Source organism: Schistocerca americana, chromosome 2 (genome assembly GCF_021461395.2).
Source record: "Schistocerca americana isolate TAMUIC-IGC-003095 chromosome 2, iqSchAmer2.1, whole genome shotgun sequence".
NCBI classification, from domain to species: domain Eukaryota; kingdom Metazoa; phylum Arthropoda; class Insecta; order Orthoptera; family Acrididae; genus Schistocerca; species Schistocerca americana.
The window spans coordinates 921,253,849-921,279,410 of NC_060120.1; the positions used below are offsets into that span (position 1 = coordinate 921,253,849).

Below are 25,562 nucleotides of genomic sequence, written 5' to 3' on the forward strand. Positions count from 1 at the left end.
TCACATTATGTACTTTTATCATTGCACAACATTACAGGTTCTGAAGAGGCCTCCAATATCCTTAATGAATCATTTATGTAGACCAAGAACAGGAGTGCAAAAATTGAACACTGAACCTTGTGGCATGCTATCATTGATCCTATTCTGGGTTTAATCTTATTCCAACTGTTTCATTTGACAATGTGATCAGCTCTCTTGTGTTGTTAAGATGTGACTATCCTAGCAAGGAAAAGACCTTTAATGCCATACTGTTTTAGCTTCCCTAGCAGTATTGAGAGATCTATAGAGTTTTAGGATCTTGACAGCATCACAGAAAATGTCAGTCTAATTTTTGTTGTTTATTTCTACTAAAATTGAGCTTGTGAGATTGTATGTTGCATCCTCAGCAAAGAAGCCTTCACAGAAGCCAAACTGTAAGATGATTTTCAGAAACAAGAGTCTTCATTTTGTTTCAAGGTACTGCTTCAAAAACTTGAGATAATGACAGTAAGTGAGATTTGGCTATAATTAGAGGTTAATTGCTGATCTCCACTTTTGTATATTGGTTTTACTGCTGCACATTTCAGTCTTTCAGGAATACTACTCGACTCATTGATTGAAACATAACTCAAGGGTGGTGTTATGAAGTCAGTATGGAATTTTACTTTGTTTTTGGTGAATTGATTTATAGAAACTAAGCTGTCTTCCTCACTGGTGCAATCTACTCAAATACCTTTCATACGGACACCAATTCTGTCTACAGTTGTGGGCTAAGCATTTCCTTTATGATCATCACCACTAAGCACACAGACAAGAGGAGCACAAGAACAACTTTCATAGCAGAAGCCACTCTTCAAAGTTCTGTAGCAGTTTCCAAAAATACACCTTTCATATGCATGCTGTCCTATTTAGAATATGAGAGAAGTCTTTTCATGAATAATTCACCCTTACTTATGAAGTCCAGAAACTGAGCTATAATTAGCAAGAGTCAAATTATTGTCCTGTTGTGTCATCAGAAATAAATCAATCCATGAAGTACAAGAATATTTAGAAAAATTCCTGCTTCACTACATACAATAAAATTAATTGTATAGAAGGCATTAGCTTCAGATATTCTTTGAACTACTCAAAATATTAAATAATCTGCCAACACATTCTAATTCCAGAATGAGATTTTCACTCTGCAGCGGAGTGTGCACTGATATTCATGGTTCGCAGGAGAGCTTCTGTGAAGTTTGGAAAGTAGGAGACGAGGTACTGGTGGTAGAAAAGCTGTGAGGACAGGGCGCGAGTCGTGCTTAGCTCAGTTGGTAGAGCACTTGCCCATGAAAGGCAAAGATCCCGAGTTCCAGTCTCAGTCTGGCACACAGTTTTAATCTGCCTGGAAGTTTCACATTTTAATTGATTATGCCAAAACTAACAGCTTTAGTCTCTCCTACAGAAAATTAATAGTTTTGGGTATATTCAGGTCTAATGGGACTAGAAAAATACAAGTTTGCCCTAATAAATGATATACATAAATATTTACATACATCATATTTGATGAAAAATGCTCTTAATAGAACAAACCTTCTAAGGCCATATTTCTTTTCTCGTCATAGTCAAAGAGACTTGTTTGCTGTGTTACAATCTCCACATTTTTCTTCTCACAGCTAGATGCCCTGAGATCAGCACAGTCCATTAGATCCAACAATGCATTTCCAAGCCCTAAAAACAATAAAATTATTAAACTATGCTTTTAACTTGGATAATTTATTGCAATGTTTGTTGGAAAGTATAAAATTCATTAAAAATTATTATACTTCATATATTGTAATAGGGGTCAGTTTATTCAGCAATTATTGTTGAAAATTGTGTATTTGATAGTTAATTTTTTTCCTATCTTTAAATTCTTACTGACATGGCATCATGCCTCTGCCATAATAACTAGCAACCATTTTTCACTAAAGTAGCTTACTTTAGTGAATACAAAATACATAAATGAGAAACCAATATTAAAAATATATATTACTTTAATAGAAATATATATTTAATAGAAATATATATTTAATAGAAATATATATTACTTTAATAGAAATGCAGCACAGTTGATAAATGAAAATTTACTGACTTTCCACTTCCAGGGCTGCAACAGCCTCTAGATAACAGCAAGCAGGAAACCCAATATAGAGAGAAATGCATGCTAGTGAAGAACGTTCAATCAGGCAATCAGTTTGTCTCGATACGTTTACATGCAATGTCAAAGAACTTAATCAGTTTCTTAGATTTTATTGACCATAAAGTACCATTGACTGATGTCACAAAGTAGTGAGTGAGTGAATGAGTTAAGTTTGGGGTACGTGTTACTCAATGGGGGTTACATTGTTTGCTAATAACTGGCAGCCCACTGTGCCTCATTAGCAAACTTTAAGGCTTTTCATTTTCTGCTGTTAGTTGCAAAGATACGTATGTGCTGTATGTTTAGTTCAAATGGCTGTAAGTATTATGGGACTTAACATCTGAGGTCATCAGTCCCCTAGACTTGGAACTACTTAAACTTAAGTAACCTATGGACTGCACACACATCCATGCCCGAGGCAGGATTCAAACCTGCGACCGTAGCAGCAGTGTGGTTCCAGACTGAAGTGCCTAGAACTACTTGGCCACAGCTGTATGTTTAGTATGTCATGGCAATGTCCAGTGGTTCAAGTTCCCTGCAGTCTCACTCAACATGTTGTACCCAGCTTGTTGGTAGCCATCATACTCAGAACCTCTAGCTTTGTTCTCTGGTGACTATGTTAGGTTGCTTTAGGTTTTCAGTGGTGTCTCAAATTTTGTGTATGGGCACCTACAACTGTCTTACAAGAACTCTGGCTTTGTCAAATGTTGTAGGCTGTGCACAATAAAGACTACTACACTAATGTGTGTGTGTGTGTGTGTGTGTGTGTGTGTGTGTGTGTGTGTGTGTGTGTGTGTGTGTGTGTTTTGCAATGTCTGGGGCTTTTACTAGATCCTTAGTGGAACCTACCAAATAACTTGCAGCCACTGTGGAAAACTGGTTTGATGCCACTCTGAGGAGCAGTTTGTCCTACACCTTTGATACAAGATAAGTGCACAACCAGCAGCTGCTGTTTTATTTTCTGTAGAATTTCCTTTTTAAGTTTGTTAGTGTTTGGATTGTTTTACTGTCATAATGGTTGGGTCAGTAAATGTTATGCAGCTCTTTCAGTTCTTATTTCATCTTGTTTGTATCATCAATGCAGTTTGTTCAGGCAGTGACATGGATGGAACACTTTCCTGCTCTTAGGGTTGTATGATTTGGCATGTAGGTATCAGTAGGTATGTGTTGGTTTTTGGTAGACCTTGTGTCCGAATTTACCTCAAAGTTCTGTAGACCTTGATCTTCATTGTTAATGGGATCAACTTGTCCACATAAATTCTGGCTGAGTATCTGGTTAGAAAACTGTCCCTTGTGAGACACAAACAAGCCACAAACTGATACAATGTAGTTCTCACAAAGTCTCTTTGCCGCAATACAACATGAAACTGATACAATGTAGTTCTCACAAAGTCTCTCTGCCACAATACAACATGAGAGTATGTGCATCCTTCAGAAACAATTTCTGATATGAATGACCTGGTGGAGTTACGTTTATCATTATCCTGTCTCACTCGGCCTGGTGAATGTGATGAGAAATGAGAAATTAGTACTGCAGATGAATAGATGTTTTTATGATTTGTTTTATCAACATAAAATTTGAGTGTTACATTTTGCAGAAAAAGCTCTAACATTAAATTTAATAGTAGTCCAGTGTACCACACCCATTAAAGGAAGGCCCTGCTTAGGCCCTTTTCTCCACCTTCCCAATGCACTGTTCATTTGTTATAAGAGGAAGAGAAGCCATGTTGTTGTGAGTGGAATGAATTGGTGGAAGCCTGTGAAAGTGTGACTGAGGTCTTTTTTGTAAAAAAAAAAAAAAAAAAAAAAAGGGTCACTCTGGAACTGTCTTACATTGTCAGAATGTCATTCCTGGCACTGCAGTTCACTTCACTATTACCCACTTCCAGGGATGAGCTCACTGATGTGTGCCACTGCAGTGGTACTATTTTAATGTAAGCCAGTTTGAATCTTTATGGTAGATGAAATTTTTGTTGCCCGTATTTTTTTACAGCAAGGGGAGGAGAGATGATGGCATAAAATTCCATATTGCCTGATTGTGCCTGTGTCCCAGATTGAATTCATGTTCTCTCTGCAGTGGGGGCATGTGACACTTTATGGTGATCCACCTGCCAGATGTGAACATTAAGCTTGGCAGTCCCCTTGCTTCGAAAGTAGTAGGCTGTGTGCTGAACTGGGAATCATCCTCCTCCCGCCACCACCACCACGAACACCTTTGGGTCTCTCAGCCATCAATGGCACACAACTTGTCACTTTATTTGTCCACATGAAAAGCCAGCTGCTTTGTCGAATGTGTGTTTATGCAGACTGTGCTAGACTCTGTATGCAGTATATGCACTCCCTGCGAACAGTAGAATTGCAAGCTCAATTTTGGAAAATTTTGGCTCACTAATAACCCAAAATAATTGTTGAATTACTCTTGGGCACCACTCTTTGGAACTAGATTCTGCACCCACCACAGTCAAACAGTATCGCCAGTTTGAAGAAAGCCAGAAAGTGTAATGGATGCTGACTGGTAGGAAGTGTACCAAGAACCATTTGTAGTGAAATAACTTTTCACTATTTACTATGAAACTAAACAAACATCTTTCACCTATTTTCAGTTGTGAGGGTGTCATATTTCATAAACATCTTTATAAACTGTCAAGCAAGAACATGATGCATTCACTTGCTTGTCATGTCACTATACTTAGTAATAGCCTTTAAATTTATGTGCACTCCATCACTTTTTGTATTGTATACAACTATTTTTTGGTCATTGTAAGACTTTATTCTGGAACATATGCAAAATCCCGAAGATTGGCTAAAATTTACAGACACGTGAAATTTGGCACAGACTTCAATGCGAGATGGCTTTAATAGGTTCCACAACGAAACATTGTCTTGAAATTTGGTAGAAAATCTGAAGAAATTCTGGTTGTATGTAATGTACACAAGTGGCAAGACGCAGTCAATACCTTCGCTGCGCAGTGCCGATGGTACTGTTACCGACGACTGTGCCGCTGAAGTGGAGTTATTGAATGCAGTTTTCCGAAATTCCTTCACCGGGGAAGATGAATGGAATATTCCAGAATTTGAAACACGAACAGCTGCTAGCATGAGTTTCGTAGAAGTAGATACCTTAGGGGTTGCGAAGCAACTCAAATCACATGATACGGCCAAGTCTTCAGGTCCAGATTGTATACCGATTAGGTTCCTTTCAGATTACGCTGATACAATAGCTCCCTACTTAGCAATCGTGTACAACCACTTGCTCACCAATAGATCTGTACCTACAGATTGGCAAATTTTGCAGGTCGCACCAGTGTTTAAGAAGGGTAATAGGAGTAAACCATCGAACTACAGACCTATATCATTGATGTCGGTTTGCAGTAGGGTTTTGGAGCATATACTGTATTCAAACATTATGAATCACCTCTAAGGAACATCTATTGATACGTAATAATCATGGTTTCAGAAAACAACATTCTTGTGCAACACAGCTAGCTCTTTATTCGCATGAAGTAATGGCCGCTATAGACAGGGGATCTCGGGTTGATTCCATATTTCTAGATTTCCGGAAAGCTTTTGACACCGTTCCTCACAAGCGACTTCTAATCAAGCTGTGGGCCTATGGGGTATCGTCTCAGTTGTGCGACTGGATTCGTGATTTCCTGTCAGGAAGGTCGCAGTTCGTAGTAATAGATGGCAAATTATCGAGTAAAACTGAAGTGATATCAGGTATTCCCCAGGGAAGCGTCCTGGGACCTCTGCTGTTCCTGATCTATATAAATGACCTGGGTGACAATCTGAGCAGTTCTCTTAGGTTGTTCGCAGATGATGCTGTAATTTACCGTCTAGTAAGGTCATCCGAAGACCAGTATCAGTTGCAAAGCGATTTAGAAAAGATTGCTGTATGGTGTGGCAGGTGGCAGTTGACGCTAAATAACGAAAAGTGTGAGGTGATCAACATGAGTTCCAAAAGAAATCCGTTGGAATTTGATTACTCGATAAATAGTACAATTCTCAAGGCTGTCAATTCAACTAAGTACCTGGGTGTAAAAATTACGAACAACTTCAGTTGGAAAGACCACATAGATTATATTGTGGGGAAGGCGAGCCAAAGGTTGCGTTTCATTGGCAGGACACTTAGATGCAACAAGTCCACTAAAGAGACAGCTTACACTACACTCGTTCGTCCTCTGTTAGAATATTGCTGCGCGGTGTGGGTTCCTTACCAGGTGGGATTGACGGAGGACATTGAAAGGGTGCAAAAAAGGGCAGCTCGTTTTGTATTATCACATAATAGGGGAGAGAGTGTGGCAGATATGATACGCGAGTTGGGATGGAAGTCATTGAAGCAAAGACGTTTGTGGCGAGATCTATTTACTAATTTTCAGTCACCAACTTTCTCTTCCGAATGCGAAAACATTTTGTTGAGCTGAACCTACATAGGTAGGAATGATGATCAAAATAAAATAAGAGAAACCTGAACTGGAACAGAAAGGTTTAGGTGTTCGTTTTTCCCGTGCACTGTTCGAGAGTGGAATGGTAGAGAGATAGTGTGACTGTGGTTCGATGAACCCTCTGCCAAGCACTTAAATGTGAATTGCAGAGTAATCCCGTAGATGTAGAACATAGTGTGGCAATCGTGCCTTTAATTACTGTAGTGTAGGCCAGTAATGCATTGCTCACATCCTGTTAAATGAAAGCAGTTGTATCAGACAACAGTTCCGAGTTCATTCATGTTGCTCCTGAGACTCAGCTAAAAGTCTAGTATTAGTGACTTGAAAATCATCACACTACAACAAATAAATTATGCAATGATTTTTTGCATGACTTTGCCACACACAAATCCAGTAGAATCCTTTACTGGTCATCCAGTATTCCTTTGGGTTGTTAAGATCCTATCAGCATCATTCAAGAACACATGCATAACTGTATGGATCTTTTGGGTTTCTGTAACTGGTTTGTAAATGTGACTTCACAAATATTGAGTGGTCACTCCAGACATAAATTGACTAAACAGACATTACAGGCTGGAGGATTGTAATGTGGGACAAACTTCTTAATTGCATATTGTAAAATTACAGTATTTCATGTAGAAATGTTTAAAGTAACATGAGGTTCCTTCAATCTAGAATCTAGGCACTGGATTGCATTGTATCCTTCAGGTGGAAAGTCTGCCTCGTGAAAGGATTTACCAGAATAACCATCTGTCTTGGCGTAATAGTGCTGTAAAATTGTAAAGGGAAGTTTTAAACTGTCACTTAACTCAGCATTTAGCCCAACTAGAAGTCACTTAGAAGTGGTTTCCACATAGGAAAGACCTAGAAATAGTTACTTGTGGATGTAAAAATGTGACCAGGAACATCCAGCTGTAGATGGTTCATTTCTGTCTGTTGTGAGTTGGTGCAGAAAGTACTTAGTAGTGTACAACCAACAAGAGAAAGGTTGAAATCACACTGATGCGCTGAATTATATATTAAAAAACCATAGCATGCAAAAATAGAAATCTCATTAGCTTTATCCCAAAATTCATGCTGTAAAAGTAGGACTTGTGCAGAATTCAGAAGGGTCATACACTGCACCTTATTACTAAGGTGAAGAGACAAATTGATGTAGAAGAAACTGCGTTTTTAACAAAATTATATTTTACCACTTCAACATAATACCCACCAATATTAACACAGTTCTCCCAACAATGAACTATTTTTTTTATAGTTTTTGCAGAAGTGTCAGTCTTGTTTGAGCCAATTTTCCAGAAACACTTTGACCACCTCATTGCTGCTGCAATTTTTCCTACATAATGCCTTCTTGAGTGGAGGAAACACAGGGAAGCCAAGGGAGCCAAATCCAGACTGTAGGAAGAATTAGCTAGTATCTCCTAACTCATGTTTTCTGCATTTTGTTGGGTCATGGGGCAGTGTGAGAATGAACATTGATGTGTAGTAATGTCCCACACTTCCTTTTAGATTCACTACATTTCTGTCATTGCTAGTTTTACTTTGCTGGTGAGTATGTCTGAGTAATAGGCCCTGTTTATTGTTTGCTGATCTTACAATTAGGCACAAATGACATTTTGAGCACCCCAAAACACAACCAACGTGACTTTCTCACACTGATGCTTGCATTCTGCATTTCTTTTCGACAAGCAAGCTAATGTGCTTCCATTACATGCTCTGTCTTTTGGGCTATGATTCAAAATGGTGAACCCAAGTTTCATCAGACACTAAAATCTTATCTAGGAAAGGGTCACCTTCCCTTTCATAGCATTCTTTTAAGTCTGTACAGGCTCAGTATTGTTTCCTTGTGTTACCTTACCTAAGATGGAGAAAGGGGGAGAAAGGAGGAGTTGTCACTCACTTTAGAAAGGGTTAGAATTATAAAAACATTGACATTCTTAAATAATTTAGTGATCAGCATTTTGAAGCATGTACCACACAAGTAGAAACACACAAAAGAAAAATAATTATAGTCACAATACACAGAGCTCCAACTGGTAATTTCCAGCTATTCAATGAACATTTTGATGCAGTATTAAATTTATTAACTTCTAAAAATAATGAACTCATACTAAGTGAAGTTTTTAATTTAAACTTTCTATAGGATAGTCACTGAAGATCCATACTAGAGTCTCTTACAACTTCTTATAATCTCATTCCCTTAGTACAGTTTCCAACTAGGGTTATGGGTACCTGCAGCACTGCTATTGATAACATTTTCATAGATACTACCACACTAGCGAATCTTAGTATAAATCCAATATTTAATGGCTTTTCAGATCATCATGCTCAGTTGCTTACATTTAATGTAGTGGGGTCTGATTGAACTAATAACAGGAAGTGGGAAACTACAAATAATAAATGAAACAGGAATTCAAAGTATAAAAAACTGTTTGTGGAATACAGACGTATACAATTCCCCAAGATAAATGAAAAATATAACTGCTTCTGTAATATGGTCATAGGTAACATTGAAAACTTTGCCCTAAGAAAGTAATCAAAGCAAATAGATTAAATGTTTTAAAACCTTGGATTGCAAATGGAATAAAAGTATCTTGCAAAACAAAAAGAAGATTGTATTTAATGTCAAGGGAAAATGATGACTACAGAGCTAAATCATATTACAAATTGTATCGTAAAATTGTAAACAATGCAATCGGAACCTCAAAATGTATTTATTTCCAAGAAAAATAAATGTCTCTAATAACAAGATAAAAACTATACAGAACATAGTAAAAAGTAAAACAGAAAACTAATCAGGCAAATGAAGTTATGTTAAATGTAAATAATGAGTTGATTAGAGATACTTCCAAAATCCTTTCACTAGCAGACAACTTAGGTTTGCATAGTTCCTCAGAAGACAACTTAAAATATTTAAAAAATGCATTTCCACTGAAGTTTAACAAAATTCAACTATATACTACCTCACTGAAAGAGATTTATAATATTGTTAGCTCTCTTAGAAACAAATGGTCCAGTGGTTATGATTAAATCAGCACTACCATTATTAAAAGTTGCTCCTCACAACTTTGTGGCATACTGAGTTACTTATGTATGAATCCCTGCACAGTCGTACTTTTGCAGACAGGCTTAAATATGCTATTGTCAAACAATTACACAAAAAAGGAGAAATCATCAGTGGAAAACTTCCATCCCATTTCATTATTGGCAATATTTTGAAAAGTGCTTCAAAGGGTTATGTGCAATAGACTTTATAAATACTTAATACAGAAAAATATTCTCATTCACGATCAGTTTGTATTTCAGAAAGGGTTTTCAACTGATCAAGCTATATTCACTTTTACAGATGATATATTAGAATCAATAAATGAAATTTATTATCACTTGGAATATTCTGTGATCTGCCTAAAGCTTCAATTATGTTAAGCATGATATCTGTATACAAAATTTAAAAATTGTGGGACAACAGGAGTAGCAGGCTCATGGTTCTCATCTTATCTTTTTAATAAGAAACTGTGTTTGTGTATCAGGCTTACCACATAACAAGTCATTCAAAATATGAAACCATCAGAGAAGGGGTGCCCAGGGCTCTATTTCAGGTCCCTTGTTGTTCCTATTATATGTTGATGACCTTCCATATGCAGTGTCACAATTTTGTCTTATTTGCAGATAATACAAGTATTGGCATAAGAAACTAGTTCCCGTGATCTCGCTGAGCAATCAGCTAATGAAATATTTGTGAGTATCAATGGGTGGTTCACAGCAAATGGATTGTCACTGAATTTTGACAAGACCCAGTACATACCATTTAGTACCTCACACAGAATACCTAACCCTGTAAGTACAATATTCAAACAATGAAATTGAAGCAGTAGACAGTGTCAAATTTTTAGGGCTACCAGAACAAATTGACCACAACCTAAATTTGAAAACTCACACTCTAGACTTAATGAAACGACTTAGTTCAGCTACATTTGCACTACACACGATAGCAGAAACAGGCGATTTAAAAATGAAAAAGTTAGTTTATTCAGCCTACTTCCTTTCACTAATGAGTTATGGAATTATCTGTTTGGGAAACTCCTCTCACAAAGAGAACATTTTCAAAATTCAGAAGTGAGTCATTAGAATTATATCTGCTGTCAGTCCTAGATCATACAGAGACCTCTTTAAGAAACTTTGTATTCTAACTACTACTTCTCATACTCATTAATCTCCTGTGTCATTTCCAACATGTCACTTTTTACACAAAATAGTGCAAAACATGATAATACTACAACCAAAAACGATCTGTATAAGGACTATAAAAGCTTAACATTAGTACAAAAAGTAGTCAAATACATGGGTACTCAAATTCAAGAACTTATCAGAGCATATCAAAGGTCTTGTAAGTGATAAATATCGATTTCAGAGAGAATCAACGAACTTCCTGCTGGCCAACTCTTATTCCATTTATGAATATCTTCACAAGGATTATAGCTCATAGCTTTGTCTGCACTAGAATTTTACAATATCCATGTATCTGAGTAGGAAAAAACTGACTCTTTCCACATCGCAGAGACTCCTCTCCAAGGGATCCATGGAATACAATAAATGTAATGTAATATAAAGTAATATAAAGTAATTTCAGGACCGATGTGGTACTCATTGTGCTGTACTTCAGCCTGCAACTGTTTTTGCTGTAGGTTCATCTGTAATATGTAAGTCTTCACAAACATGTGGGTTTGAAGTGAAGGGGTTGACAATGCAACTGGCTGGCCAGGACAGTGCTTGTCAGTCACTGAGGTTTGACTATTTTTGAACTGTTCTGACCACTTATAAAAATTTCTGTAGGTCACAGAACTTTCACCATACTGTAAAGCCATTCAAGGAAACATTTTAGCCAGTTTTTCACCTTCAGAAAGCAAGAAATGTATCACTGAATATTTTCCAGCTGATGTGTCAACTTCAAGTGGCCACACCATTGTTAAATGCAATATTGATGTAAAGGAAACAATTTTTATCCATCAGCTGTTCTCAGCTCAGCTCAATGACACCATTCTAAGTACAAAGCTGCTACCAACTCATTTTGACATCAGTCTGTGTCTATTTCATGTCCCTCATAATTTATTAATTATGTTTTAGAGCATTGAATTACTGTGCATTTTAGTGAACATCTAGGATGTTATTTGTATAAATTAGTCAACAGGCTTTAAAATTTTAAATTTTATATCTCGTTCAGCTGTGTCGCTGATGATGGCATGGCAGGATAGGTGGCAGTAAAAGAGTCAAGCAGTGGTGGACTACATTTGTGGCTATATATCTAAAGTAGTCCAGGAACATATAGGATGGAAGGGATGGAGGAGAGTAGTAGTTTTAGGATGAGGAAGGATACACTGTTCTGGGATATGGGAGTGAGGAAATTGTGTGGAGAGTGAGTACAGACAAGGTTTGTCTTCAGAGTTTCCTGGCTGACAATAGCTGCATAGAGAAAAAAGAAAAAAAATTTTGCAAGAGAGATCTGTGTGGGACTTAGATGACAGTACACATAGGAAATTTATCTTGTTCATTTAGTGAGCTGCTTTTGAGTTACTGTGTGCAATTTTTATCCAAAAAAGATCTTAAACATTCTGATTTGAAATAAATTACAGTGCTGTCTAGTTTCAACAATAACATAGACAACACTTACAGTAATTGTATGATCCAAGGAAGAAAGCTCTGCAAATAAATTTTATGAAAATTATTTTTAAACAGTTCACAATCTGCCCCTATGTTGTTATTTATTAGCCAAAGGCTATTTCAGAACTGGCTCTCCTAACCAGTTCCACATCCAAGGTGTCTAGTCAAATTTGTAATGGAACAGAAGGTGTTATTAAGGGTCATGGTATAAGGTTTGATGTACATTGCATTCCAGTGGAACAACTCTTAAACAGAATTAAGTATATTCTTGTCACTGTGCATAGTAAATCAAAATGTTAATATGCTGCTGAAATTATTTTGAAAAAATTGTGTAGAACATTTAACTAATGAGTACACTTTTTCAGTGAGATTTCAATGTATCAAAAAATCTCACTGAAGAAGTGCCCCTAGTTGAATGGAAAGAAAGTGGTAAGGGACACATCAATTTTAGGGAAAATTTCCTGAATGCTGCAGTGGCCACCACACTGAAGTGGCCAAATACTGAAAATAAGAGTATTTTTGAAACATGAGATGTACAGTATTTTCCAATGCTGCTCTCTATAAGGGAATTAATATTTTAGAGAATTTTTTTCACTTAAGCTGCCCCATGAGGCACAGGCATGTGTGAGCACTTGCCAGCTTGCTCAAGGGAGGCTCAGCTAGTATAGCCCTATTGAACGTGTTCTTTGAGTGTACACGAGTTACTTGCCTGCCCACAGATGCTCAGCCTGGTTAGTATGATTGTGTAGGCTACAGTATGGCTGCCTAAATGCATGTATGACAGTTCTTTGCCTATTTTTACTTCTTGCACTGTCTTTAACTAAGTACTCCTATATTTTTACCAATAAAAATGACTAACCCACATGTCACTAACAAGATGGTTTCATTCTTCTTACTTCAGTTATACATTTTTTACATATGCTTAGAACAAACTCACTCTGAAGTACAATTTGAAGAGACCATAACTGGTCATGTGTGACAAACTTACCAGAAATATTTGTGAGAGTGTCATCCTGCACTGGAGAACAACTTTTTGTTCTTGGGCTCTCTGCAGGACTTCTTACTGGACTAGTTGAATGACTTAGTGGAGAATTTGCTGCAACATTGAAAGATGTTTCAAACAAACAATTACTTTTGTTAACATTCTGAAACTACTGAATTTGTCTACAGTTTCTAGCAGTAATAAAACATGAGAACATACTTATAGTTTACAGTTTCTACCAACTACCTTTGCACGCGTTTGATTCCGAGGCAAGTGATAAAGGACTGTTTGACCGACTGGCATATCCACTGCTGCAAGACATGCTGCTGAGAATTGAAGGATGCTGCATCAACAGATGAGGAGGAAGATATGGGCTCGGTAGAGAAGGCAAAACTGTTGATAATCCCCATGGAGTAGCCTGACTAGCTAGGTCTGGCGAGAGCAGTGGAAGTGATGGTGAATTGTATCCTGAAGAACACGGTGAACACTGGTAATTATTGTTCATCAGCAGTGGTGTGTCATACTTTTCACTATCTGTTTTTCCACCTGGAAAATGAATTATACACCATTTTAATGTAATGTTCTTCGTGAACTCAGTGATTAATGAACTTTTTCCAGATATACATACTACTGTTGACTTCAAATACTGGATGATCGTCAGGGATGAAGTAAGAGTCTGGTATATCAGCATGAACTGAGGGCTCCTTGAGGCTCAGTAGCAATTTTCTTGCTTCATATATCTTGCCTGAAATTAAATCATGATAAAATTTCACCTACACTAAAAGTAATAGAAATGTGGAAGTGTTTTGTAATAATTCTGAAATAGATCTAAGCTTTTTGTCTGATATTTTATTGCTTATAATAAATAGGTTTATACCAACTTTTGGTTTAATTATGAATGTACAGGACAGACATTAGTACACTTAACAATTACATATCTGAATTCAAGGGCAAAATGTTAATATTGGTAATGTGGAGGTGTAACAGTGTTGTTACTTTTTGAACATTTAATGCTTTAATGAAGTATTAACTCGAACCAAATGCTTATCTTTATTTCCTCTCTGAATACTGTTATGTCTTATGTTGGATAAAATGTACAGAATACTAAGTAAACTAAGTTGTGTGTCTCCTTGAAAGGACTGCTTAACAATATTTGATAAACTAAAGTAAACCTATCAGAATCCTAAATATTAACTACAAAGTTTCATGTGCTTTTGTAAATACAGAAACTGCATTGAGAATATTTTGAGAGAATTGGTGACCAGTATTCACCATCAGGAGTCAAAATATTAATGCTACCAATAGGTGCATACAGAAGTACACAACAGTACCGTAGCTTTCAGGAATAGGAGTTCCTTCCTCTGAGAGGAGGGGGGGGGGGGGGGGGGGGCTAAGTTACAAAAATTGAAGAGGAAGGGATCACTCAGACAATCCTCCATCCATCTGCCAACCTTGCAGAATGAAGGATCTCATTTGAGAACTTCAAAACAATCTAATCACATTAGTTAAAAAGAGTGTGTATTTGTAGAAGTCATTCCATTCAGTTTTCCAATGCCAAATGGGTTTTATTATGTAATATTGATTGGAAAAGGAAAGACTAATGCCCAGTAAATTATTTTGTCATTTTAGAACAGTTGCTGGACACTTAGCCTACTTGAAGCCAGTAACCTGTATCAATTTCGTAAACAATTGCAACACCAGAGCAAAGGAAGGAGATTATCTTTAGTGCAATATAGTTACAGAATTGTTTGCATTATGTTACACTTTTGAAAACTGCACTTTCATCCAGTTTTGATGAGTGAGGGAATTGAGTCTCCATTACTTGTAGGTCTTCATACTACTGAAACGTCCAACAGGAAGTGAGATTAGATCTTAGCATCTGGTACCATGGTTTAATTATTTGAAGTAATTACCTGGTAAAATTTTCTTGAAAATTTTACAACACACTGAAATCCAGTTGTCCACAAAACTGTCACTATGATAATCCCTGTTACAACCACTTACATATCACTTCAACAGGGACCATGAGGACAAGATCAAGCTAATTACAGCATGCAGAGAGGCATTTGAACAACCATTCTTTCCACACTCCTTACATGGAGTAAACAGGAAGCAGCCCTAGTAACAGTTACAATACCTCCAGTCATGCACTTCATAGTGATTTGCAGGGTATGGACATAGACGTAGATGTGGATCATTGTAATAATGTGTCTTTTCATATTGATGGGAAAATATGCTCTGGTTCCAAGATAAGTATAACATTGGCAAAGTATTCCACTTTTATTGACTGAATGAAATAGTGAACTGTCACCCCTATTGTCTTCTTGAATTTGACTGTATATAATCTTACTGACCTTGCAAACAGTGGTCTGAATTAAAAAAAATCACTCTCCAGAGCTAGCGCATGAACTACTGCTGTCCACTTAGTGATTGTCTTAAATATTCTTTACATCAAAAGTGCTATTGAGTACATTACAACTTATTATCAAAAATGGTAAACAGTTTACAATGTTTAGATTAGCAAAGACACTAGCTATGAAGCACAAACTAACTTTTTATTTTATTTTATGAAGATTGATTTTAGTCAGCACACACACACATGCATGCACACACTGAAAATACACAAATTCTCAGCTCTATGACAGAGCACTTTTAAACTTCAAGTTATCTTTACAGTTTATCAGAGATGATTACTACCACACACTGCTGGTGCTGTGACTGTATTGATTTGTGCTAGTAAACAATCTGAAGCAATTCATCTTATGAAGACACGTAGTTCATCTTTAAATCATGTTTCCACTAGATGAAGTGGAAGTTCATTATTTTGTACAATCTGCATAATAGCTTTTCATTGTCAAACACACACTGATAAATAACCAGAATACACATCTGTAATCCATATTGATCTATGAAGTGGCTGTTATTTTTGGAGGATTTATTTCACTATGTTTTTGTAGACTGAAGTTGAAATCGATTTAGAAGTATTTAAGATGCAGTGTGTCAAAGACAGAACTTAAAAAAAAAATGTTTGAAATTATTTTAACCTTTCAGTTATTCAGAGCAGCTGTGACAGCAACTTAAGTGTGGCATTTTATTCAAAATTAGTCTGCCCTTATATTCAGTTTCACCAAATCAATGCTAAAATACTTTGTGTCCTAGTTTAGAACAGGAAACATTCTCTGATGAATTTAAGTGTGTGTACACAAACCTTGTGGTTAGAAAGAGGCGCAAATCACACCCATCTAGAAGTATAGCTGAAGTGATCAACAGAAGTAACATCCAATAACCTTCACATCCATTTCTTATAAAATCTTAGAACAGACTTCATGGATGATTCAGTTACCTATAATGGTAGTGAGTGAAAGAAGCTGCATAAATATTCAGTTAGATCATAAGGTCTTAACGTGGTGCGAATACTGGCAACTTCTTTTATATGTTTAGAAATGTGAAACTGTGCGCTTAACCATATGCAAAAACTTAATATCCTATTGTAATGAATGTAGCCACCTCAGGACTTTTGCACTGTCAACTGAAATTTTCAATTATGTATAAGTTTTGGGTTGACTTGGGTGAATTTTCTTACCTAAATTACACATTTCTACTCTGTAGATATTTCTGAACATAGGTCAGAAAATTAACTTAAGTCAGTTCAAAATTTATATAGAATCAAACATTTTGGTTCACAGCATGAAAGTTCCGAGATTCATCATAATAGGATACTAAATTTTATTCATTTTGTTGAGTGAACAGTTTTACATTTCTGAACATTTAAAGCAAGTTGTCAGTCTTTGCACCAGTTTAAGCTAACTGAATATTATGTAGCTTCTTGCAGACTATTCCATTGTAGATAACTATCATATGTGAAACAATCTATTTACAAAGAGCAGCACATATTAAACACTTGTGTGAGCCATTATAGAATACTGCATAGTTGTGTGGGATGCATACACAAGAGGACAACAGTTAACACAGAATGCATTCAGAGAAGGCCAACATGAATGGTCAAAAGTTTATTTGACCGAAAGGAGATTGTGTCACAGATGTTCGAAGAACTGAACTGGCAGACTAAGATAGATGGAAACTATTCTGAGGAAGTCTAACTACTTAAGTTAAAAGAACTTGACTGTAGGAATAATCTACAATTCCATAAACACTGCTCACGTGGGGATTATGGGGACAAGATTAATTAGAGCACGCAAAAAGGCATTAAACAGTCATTCTTCCTGAACTGCATATGTGAATGGAATAGGAAAAAATTCCATTAATTGGTACAGTGGAGTGTACCCTCTGCTGAACACTTCACAGTAGTTTCAAGAATACTCTTAGCACAAATGTAATGAGTTACCTCTAATAACAGCCACTTTATGCCAACCAGCAAGACCTGTGAAATCACTGATCATATGAAAACAGACACATATTTCTCTTTTAACATTCTGAAAACCAGGGCTCAAGGTAGTCTGGTAGATATAGTATTTCTCAACTTCCAGAAAGCATTTAATTAGTAACACATCTAGACTTAAGAGAAGTTTGATCATATGGGATATCAAGCATAATTTGTGACTGAATTGAGGTTTTTGTGGTACGAGGACAACAAATCTTTGATCAAGAATTGATAGTTGAAATGACATCAGGTGTGCCCTAGACAAGTGTATTTGGACCCTTGCTCTTTGTTTTATATATTAATGACCATGAAAACAATTAATAGTAACCTCAGAGTTTTTGCAGATGGTGCAGCTGTCTGTAGTGTATTGCCTGGAAAAAGCTGCAAAAGTATTCAGTCAAATCTTGGTAAGATTTCAGAATGGCACAAAGACTGGCAGCTTTCTCTTCAATATGTGCACTTCTCAAATAAATAAATAAATAAGTAAAATAGAATACTTAGCGTCCTATGGCTGGGAAGTCAATGTAACAGTTACAGTGTTGTCAACTCTCACAAATCTGGAGCATAGCAATTTGCAGAAATGTGAAGTGGAACAATCACATATGCTCAGTCTTAGGTGACAACTTGGCAGTTTCAGTTAATTAGTGGAATACTAGGGAAAAACAGTCAATCTAAAAAGGAGAATGCTTGCAAAACAGTGATTCAACTGATCATTGACACTGCTCATTTGTGTAGGTTTCAGGCCTTGTCATAAAGCAGTGAATGGTGTGTCTGGGAACAGAGAGGAAGTGAGATCAAATCCTTGTCAGACCAGAAAAATTTTCTATCTGCCTTTAATCTGGCCTTAACCTCTCTGTGTGGGGAGTCACTATGCACAATAAATGTTATGATTTCACATTGAACTGTAGGTCCCCTTTCCCTGATTGGATAAGTAGCAGGGCTTTACAGACACTGGCACAGATGGGGACATGAACAGAAAATTCAGGCCAGAGGCGTTACAAGGATGAAGTAAATTTTTCAGAGTGTTTCCAGCTACACAATTCAGAAAAGCTGGTGTTAAGGGAAGAATCCAGGTGTAACAGGCCATGAAGCAATCATTGTAGAGAAGCACTGCACGTTGAACTGCATACTCAGCACCTGGGCTGTCCAGCTGTCTGGCAGTGGCCATTAATGTGGACAGGCAGCTTGTTATTTGTCATGTTCACATACCTTGCTGCTGAACACTTCACAGTAGTTTCGAGTATACTCCGAGCACAAATGTAATGAGCTACCTCTAACAACACAACCAATGGTTGCAGGTAAGTTGGTAGATTCTATGGCTACTTTCACAGACTCATGGGAGACAGTCTGGGATGGATCTGTCCCTCCTCACCCCCACTCTTCACTGCAATCCTACCTTCTACATGCTTGTGTAACTACAAGAACCCAGTCACCCAGGATGCCCCATTTAGCCTGAATACTGTACGCCCACAGATAATCTCTATGCTCATGCCCCAGACAGCTTCAGCTTCTTACCTGTAACCAGCTCTCATGGTGATGTGTCTAGAATGGCTTTGTGTAGGCAATGATTCTTTGCAGAGAGAGGTGTGGATGCACCAGAAGACAGTTCAGGGATACAAAAAACACTGAATCTGTTTGTTTACATCCCTCAATGTTTGATGCTGGTAGTGTTGATCCCTCATGAGCATGGCAAATACACTGACATGACATAATGTAGTATGTTGACCTTCCAGCCTGGCTCTGTCCACAGAAGAGCAGGCCTGGTGCTTTTGTTGCAGATGCTTTGTCAAGAGAAGTCTCGTGTTACTAGCCCTTAGCTGGACGTCACTGCAAATACAGCAGATTGCATCTGAATTTTATATTTCTCTGTTGCTTGGCTTAAGAAAACCAAATGGAGAACACATTCGATGACACTGACTTGTGGGCCACTAGGAAGACCGCACTGTAGTTCCTTCTCTAAATCCTCGCACAAACGAAAAAATGGCTGACATTGAAATAAGTGTTCAAGGAATACAAAAGCAACTGGAATCACTCGGAGGAAAGTCCACTGGACCTGATGGAATACCAATTCGATTCTACATGGAGTACGCGAAAGAACTTGCCCCCCTTCTAACAGCCATGTACCGCAAGTCTCTAGAGGAACAGAAGGTTCCAAATGATTGGAAAAGAGCACAGGCAGTCCCAGTCTACAAGAAGGGTCGTCGAGCAGATGCGCAAAACTATGTACCTATATCTCTGACGTCGATCTGTTTTAGAATTTTAGAACATGTTTTTGCTCGTGTATCTTGTCTTTTTTTTTGGTTTAAGGGCACTCAACTACTGAGGTCATTAGCGCCCAGTCACAATTGTTAGAGCACATAGAATCTAGTAAAACTCAAGGGGGGGGGGGGGGGGGGGACAGCAGAAAGTTCTTACAAAGATGCAGATAAAATAAGTGAAGGAGTTAGATGTCTTTGGACAAGCCAGTCAAAGTAATGAAACGAAGAACACGAGCAGCTGCTCGAGCGTCATCAGCTAAAATATCCGGTAAAGTAGATGGCAGAGACAGGACAACAAGATTGACTAAAACGGGGACACGACAATAAAACATGGCACACTGTTAATGCATGACCACAAGGGCACTGCGGGGCTGGGTCACCGGAGAGCAGGTAGCGGTGGCTAAACCGGCAATACCCAATCCGCAACCTAGTCAGAAGGACCTCTTCTCGCCGAGATGGTCGGGAGGAGGTTGTCCAAGCAGTTGGGAACGGTTTTACTGCCCGGAGCTTGTTTCCTTGAAGTGATGACCAAGTATCCCACCACAAAGACACAAGCCTCCTACAAACAAACCCCCTAATGTCAGATGACGGGACACAATGGGAGGCTGGCCGAGGCAGGAGGACTGCAGCCTTGGCTGCAGCATCAGCAGCCTCATTCACAGGCACTCCTACATGGCCGGGAACCCACAGAAAACTGACAGGAGAGCCATCAGCAGCAGAAGAATGGAGGGACTGCTGGGTCCGTGGCACCAAGGGATGGACTGGATATGGAGCTCCAAGGTTCTGAAGAGCACTGAGTGAATCAGAACAGAGTACATACAATGAATGGCGGTGGCGGCGGGCATACTGAACGGCCTGATGGAGAGCAAAAAGCTCGGCCGTAAAGCTGGAACACTGGTCGAGGAGCCGGTATTTAAAGGTGCCGGCCCCGACGACAAAGGCACAGCCGACACCATCGTCAGTTTTGGAGCCATCAGTGTAAATAAAGGTGTGACTGGCAAGTCGCGCACGAAGTTCGACAAACCGTGAGCAATGCACTGCAGCCGGAGTACCCTCCTTCGGGAGCGAGGTGAGGTCGAGATAAATATGAACTGGAGCCTGGAGCCACGGTGGTGTTGGGCTCTCACCCTCTCTGTAGGAGGGAGGGAGCGCAAAATCCAATTGTCAAAGCAGGCGACAAAAGCGGACTCCAGTGCGCAGCAGGGCAGACACATACAACCCATACTGACGGTCGAGAGAATCGGCGAAGGAGGACTGATAAGAGGGGTGGTCGGGCATTGACAACAGCCGGCAGGCATACCAACAAAGCAGTACGTCATGCCGGTAGGTCAATGGTAATTCAGCAGCTTCAGCATAAAGACTCTCGACGGGACTAGTGTAGAATGCTCTGGTCGCAAGACGTAACCCCCAATGGTGGATGGAGTCGAGATGGCGTAAGAGGGATGGCCGAGTAGACGAGGCTCCCATAATCCAGCTTTGATTGGACTATGGACCGATACAAGCGAAGCAGGACAGTGCGATCCGCTCCCCAAGATGAACCACTAAGAACTCTGAGGACATTAAGGGAACGTGTACAACGGGCAGCCAAATAAGAGACGTTTGGAGACCAACAAAGTTTCCTGTCCAGTGTGAGCCCTAGAAACTTAGTTGTTTCCACAAATGGGAAAACAACGGGACCGAGATTTAAGGATGGCGGAAGGAACACTTTATATTGCCAAAAGTTGATGTAGACCGTCTTCTCTTCAGAGAACCGAAAGCCATTGGCCACACTCCACGAGTATAGGCTGTCTAGACAACGCTGAAGGCAGCGCCCCAGGAGGCATGTTCTCTGGGCACTGCAGTAGATCGCGAAGACATCGACAAAAAGAGAGCCCGAGACATTAGGTGGAATGCAATCCATAATTGTATTGATCGCTATGGCAAAAACGGCTACGCTCAAGACGGAGCCCTGAGGCACTCCGTTCTCCTGGAGGAAGACGTCGGACAATACGGAACCCACACGTACCCTAAACTTTTGATCTGTTAAAAAGGAATCAATAAAAAGGGGCAGGCAACCACGTAGACCCCACCTGTGCATAGTGCGGAGGATACCTCCTCTCCAACAGGTATCATAAGCCTTCTCCAAATCTAAGAACACGGCTACCGTTTGGCGCTTTCGCAAAAAGTTGTTCATGATGAATGTCGACAAGGTCACAAGGTGGTTAACAGCGGAGCGGCGGGGACGAAAGCTGCATTGAACATTGGTAAGTAGCCATCGAGATTCAAGAATCCGAACTAACCGAGCGTTAACCATGCGCTCCATCACCTTACAGAGACAGCTTGTAAGAGAAATGGGGGCAGTAACTAGAAGGAAGGTGTCTATCCTTCCCGGCTTTGGGTATAGGAACAACAACAGCATCACGCCAACGCATGGGGACTTGACCTTCGGTCCAGACGCGATTATAGGTATGAAGAAGGAAGCTTTTGCCTGCCGGAGAAAGGTGGGCCAGCATCTGAACGTGAATGGCATCTGGCCCCGGAGCAGAGGACCGGGACAGTGCAAGTGCACATTCGAGTTCCCGCATAGTAAAGGGGGCACTATAATTTTCCAGATTCAGAGAGTGGAAGGAAGGTCACCGAGCCTCTTCTGCCTCTTTTCTGGGAAGGAAGTCAGGGTGGTAACGGGCGGAGCTTGAAACCTCTGCAAAAAAACGACCGAAGGCGTTGGAGACATCCACAGGATCAACCAGGACCTGTTTACCTGAAGTCAGGCCAGGTACCGAGGAGTGGGCCTTAATGCCCGACAGCCGGCGCAGGCCACCCCAAACGACAGAAGAGGGAGTAAAACTGTTAAAGGAGCTGGTGAAAGAGGCCCAACAATCTTTTTTGCTGTCTTTGATGACTCTACGGCATTGCGCTCGGAGTCGTTTGTATCCAATACAATTCGCCAACGTAGGATGGTGGCGAAAGGTGCGTAAAGCACGTCATCGAGCACGGATAGCGTCTCTACAAGCCTCATTCCACCAGGGGATGGAAACGCGACGTGAAGAAGAGGTAGTACGAGGAATGGAATGTTCGGCAGCATTGATGATAACAGCCGTGAGGTATTCGACCTGACTGTCACAACTGAGAAAATCGTGGTCCAGAAAGGTCGCCAGGGAGGAGTAAAGTCCCCAGTTAGCTTTCGGTATGTTCCAGCTCGAAGGACGTGGATACAGGGTGTGGTGCAGGAGACGAACGACGCAGGGTAAATGGTCCCTCGAATAGGTGTCAGAAAGGACATACCACTCGAACCGACGGGCAAGAGTGGTGGAACAGATCGAGAGGTCCAAGTGGGAGTAGGTATGAGTAGAGTCCGAGAGGAAAGTCGGGGCGCCAGTATTGAGGCAGACAAGATTGAGATGGTTGAAGACATCCGCCAAGAGGGAGCCTCTCTGACAGGATGCAGGAGAGCCCCAAAGGGGATGATGGGCATTGAAGTCGCCAAACAATAAAAACGGCGGAGGAAGCTGAACAAACAGGTGCATCATGTCAGCCCGACTAACTGCGGATGATGATGGAGCGTAGACGGTAGAAATGGAAAAAGTAAAGGCAGAAAGAGTAATACGGACAGCTATTGCTTGGAGTGGGGTGGTCAATGGGATGGGATGGTAATAGACATCGTCCCGAACGAGCAACATGACCCCACCATGAGCTGGAATACCGTCCACAGGGGTGAGGTCAGACCGCTCCGAGGTAGAGTGGGTAAAAGCAAGGCGGTCAGTTGGGCGCAACTTTGTTTCCTGGAGACCAAGGACGAGCGGACAGTGCAGGCAGAGGAGCAGTTGTAATTCCTCCTGATTAGATTGAATACCTCTTATGTTCCAATGTAACAAAGCCATCGCTAGTCAGAAAAAGGGGGAACGAAATGGGTGAAGAGCTGGTCACCTCGACAGCCGCGGAGGGCCAGGTTTCGAGGGAACAATGCTACAACCGGCGGGAGGCGGATCCTGTTCCATTGAGTTGTCGCCAGCTGCGGCTGCTTTCCCAGGTTGCGTAGAAGGGGCAGCATCATTCGCCCATGAGAGGCCAGCTGAGCGCCCGGCAGCAGAGCGTCCCGGCGAAACTGAGGACGGCCAGGAGCAGCGACTCACAGATGGAGCGTCAGACGAAACGCGCCGGGGTGGAGAGGGGATAAAGACTTCTTCTTGGAGGCCTTCTGGGAAGTCCGATGAGACACGGGGATGGTGGGCTGGACCCGAAGAAGGTCCTCACACTCGGGGTCCGGAACGTTTCCCCCGATGGACGCCTGAGAAGAGGATCACTTCTCAGGTGGCGGAGGAGGAGGAGGAGGAGGAGGAGGAGGAGGAGGAGGAGGAGGAGGAGGAGGAAGGGTGGCCCCTGGGGCAGAGGGGGCAGGGGCCACGAGGGAGGAGGATTTGGAAGGGAGGGATTTGGGAGGCGGAGGCATAGACCCCGGATGGGGTGAGGAGGTGGAGGGGGGACAGGATAGGGGTGAGGATACTGTGGAAGGAGTGGACATGACTGAGGCAAATTAAGTTGTCAATGTCATGGGATGGAGGCGGTCATACTTTTTCCTGGCCTCAGAATAAGAGAGGCGATCCAAAGTTTTTAATTCTTGGATCTTCTTCTCCATCTGATACGTGGGACAGTCTGAAGATCTAGGTGAGTGGATGCCAGGACAAGTGACGCACCGAGGTGGTGGAGTGCATGTATGTTCCTCATGAAGAGGACGTCCACAATCGCCACAAAGGGGCTCAGCCTCACACCATGACATGCGCCCAAAGCGGAAACACCGAAAGCAGTGCATAGGAGGCGGGACGTAAGGTCGCACATCGCACCTGTAGCGCATCACCTTTACCTTCTCTGGGAGAACGTCCCCTCGAAGGTGAGGATAAAGGCCCTGGTGTCGATGCGATGGTCTTTGGGCCCGCGCTGGACTCGCCGGACGAAATGCACGCCTCGGCGCTCCAGGTTGGCCCCGAGCTCCTCAGACATCAGATTGCAGCAGGAGGTCCTGATGAAAAATAACTCCCTGCGTCCTATTCAGTGCCAGATGCGGGACAATAGACACTGGGATGTCCCCTAGTCGGTCGCACGGCTGGAGCGCCGCCGACAGTGGCGGAGGTGGTCTTTGTAAGAACGGACATTTAATGCATTTTACTGAGAGTCTCGATTTCCCCGAAGATATCCTCGATGTGCTGGACAAAGAAAATGGGCTTGGAGGTGGCGAACGTCCCCCCCATCGGTTCGAGAACAGACCAAATATTGGGTGAAGTACTTTGCCCCAAGCCGGCGGGCCTGTCCTTCCTCCCAGGGAGTGGCCAAGGGGGAAGGGGCAGGAGAACCAGAATCAGAGACAGTACCTTTCTTTTTAAAAGACTTGGCCGCAGAGTGACCCGATACATGTTGACGTTTCATCTGCGAAACGTCCGCCCCGATACCACCCACTCCGACCAGGGGCTCTCCCCACGGGCGCCACCCAGCCTCAGCAAGGGCCACCTGGCAGGATGACCGTTGTCAGGAGTCCTGATGCCCCAAGGAGACGGGCATCTACTCCTTGGCCAACGTGGGGAGGGTGCAGCTCAGGTATCGGCAGTACGATCCCTGTGTTGTCAGGGGGCTACAACCTAGAGGGTACATGACGACCCCACCACAACGGGCTGGCTACCATGCTGGATTTCGGGTGCCATGGAAAGTACATCATGATCGTAGGTGCAGA

General features: G+C 40.9%; 1 protein-coding gene across 1 annotated transcript in view; it reads right to left on the minus strand.

Moving 5' to 3' along the window:
- LOC124594548 (protein bicaudal C) overlaps window positions 1–25,562 on the minus strand; it is a gene marked incomplete at its 5' end in the record, with an annotated part of 146,258 nt that overhangs the window by 19,030 nt on the left and 101,666 nt on the right. Inside the window, 4 exons of the mRNA XM_047132920.1 lie at window positions 1,549–1,686; window positions 13,229–13,336; window positions 13,520–13,768; window positions 13,851–13,967. Coding sequence (XP_046988876.1) covers window positions 1,549–1,686; window positions 13,229–13,336; window positions 13,520–13,768; window positions 13,851–13,967 — 612 coding nt within the window. The remainder of the gene's footprint in view (window positions 1–1,548; window positions 1,687–13,228; window positions 13,337–13,519; window positions 13,769–13,850; window positions 13,968–25,562) is intronic.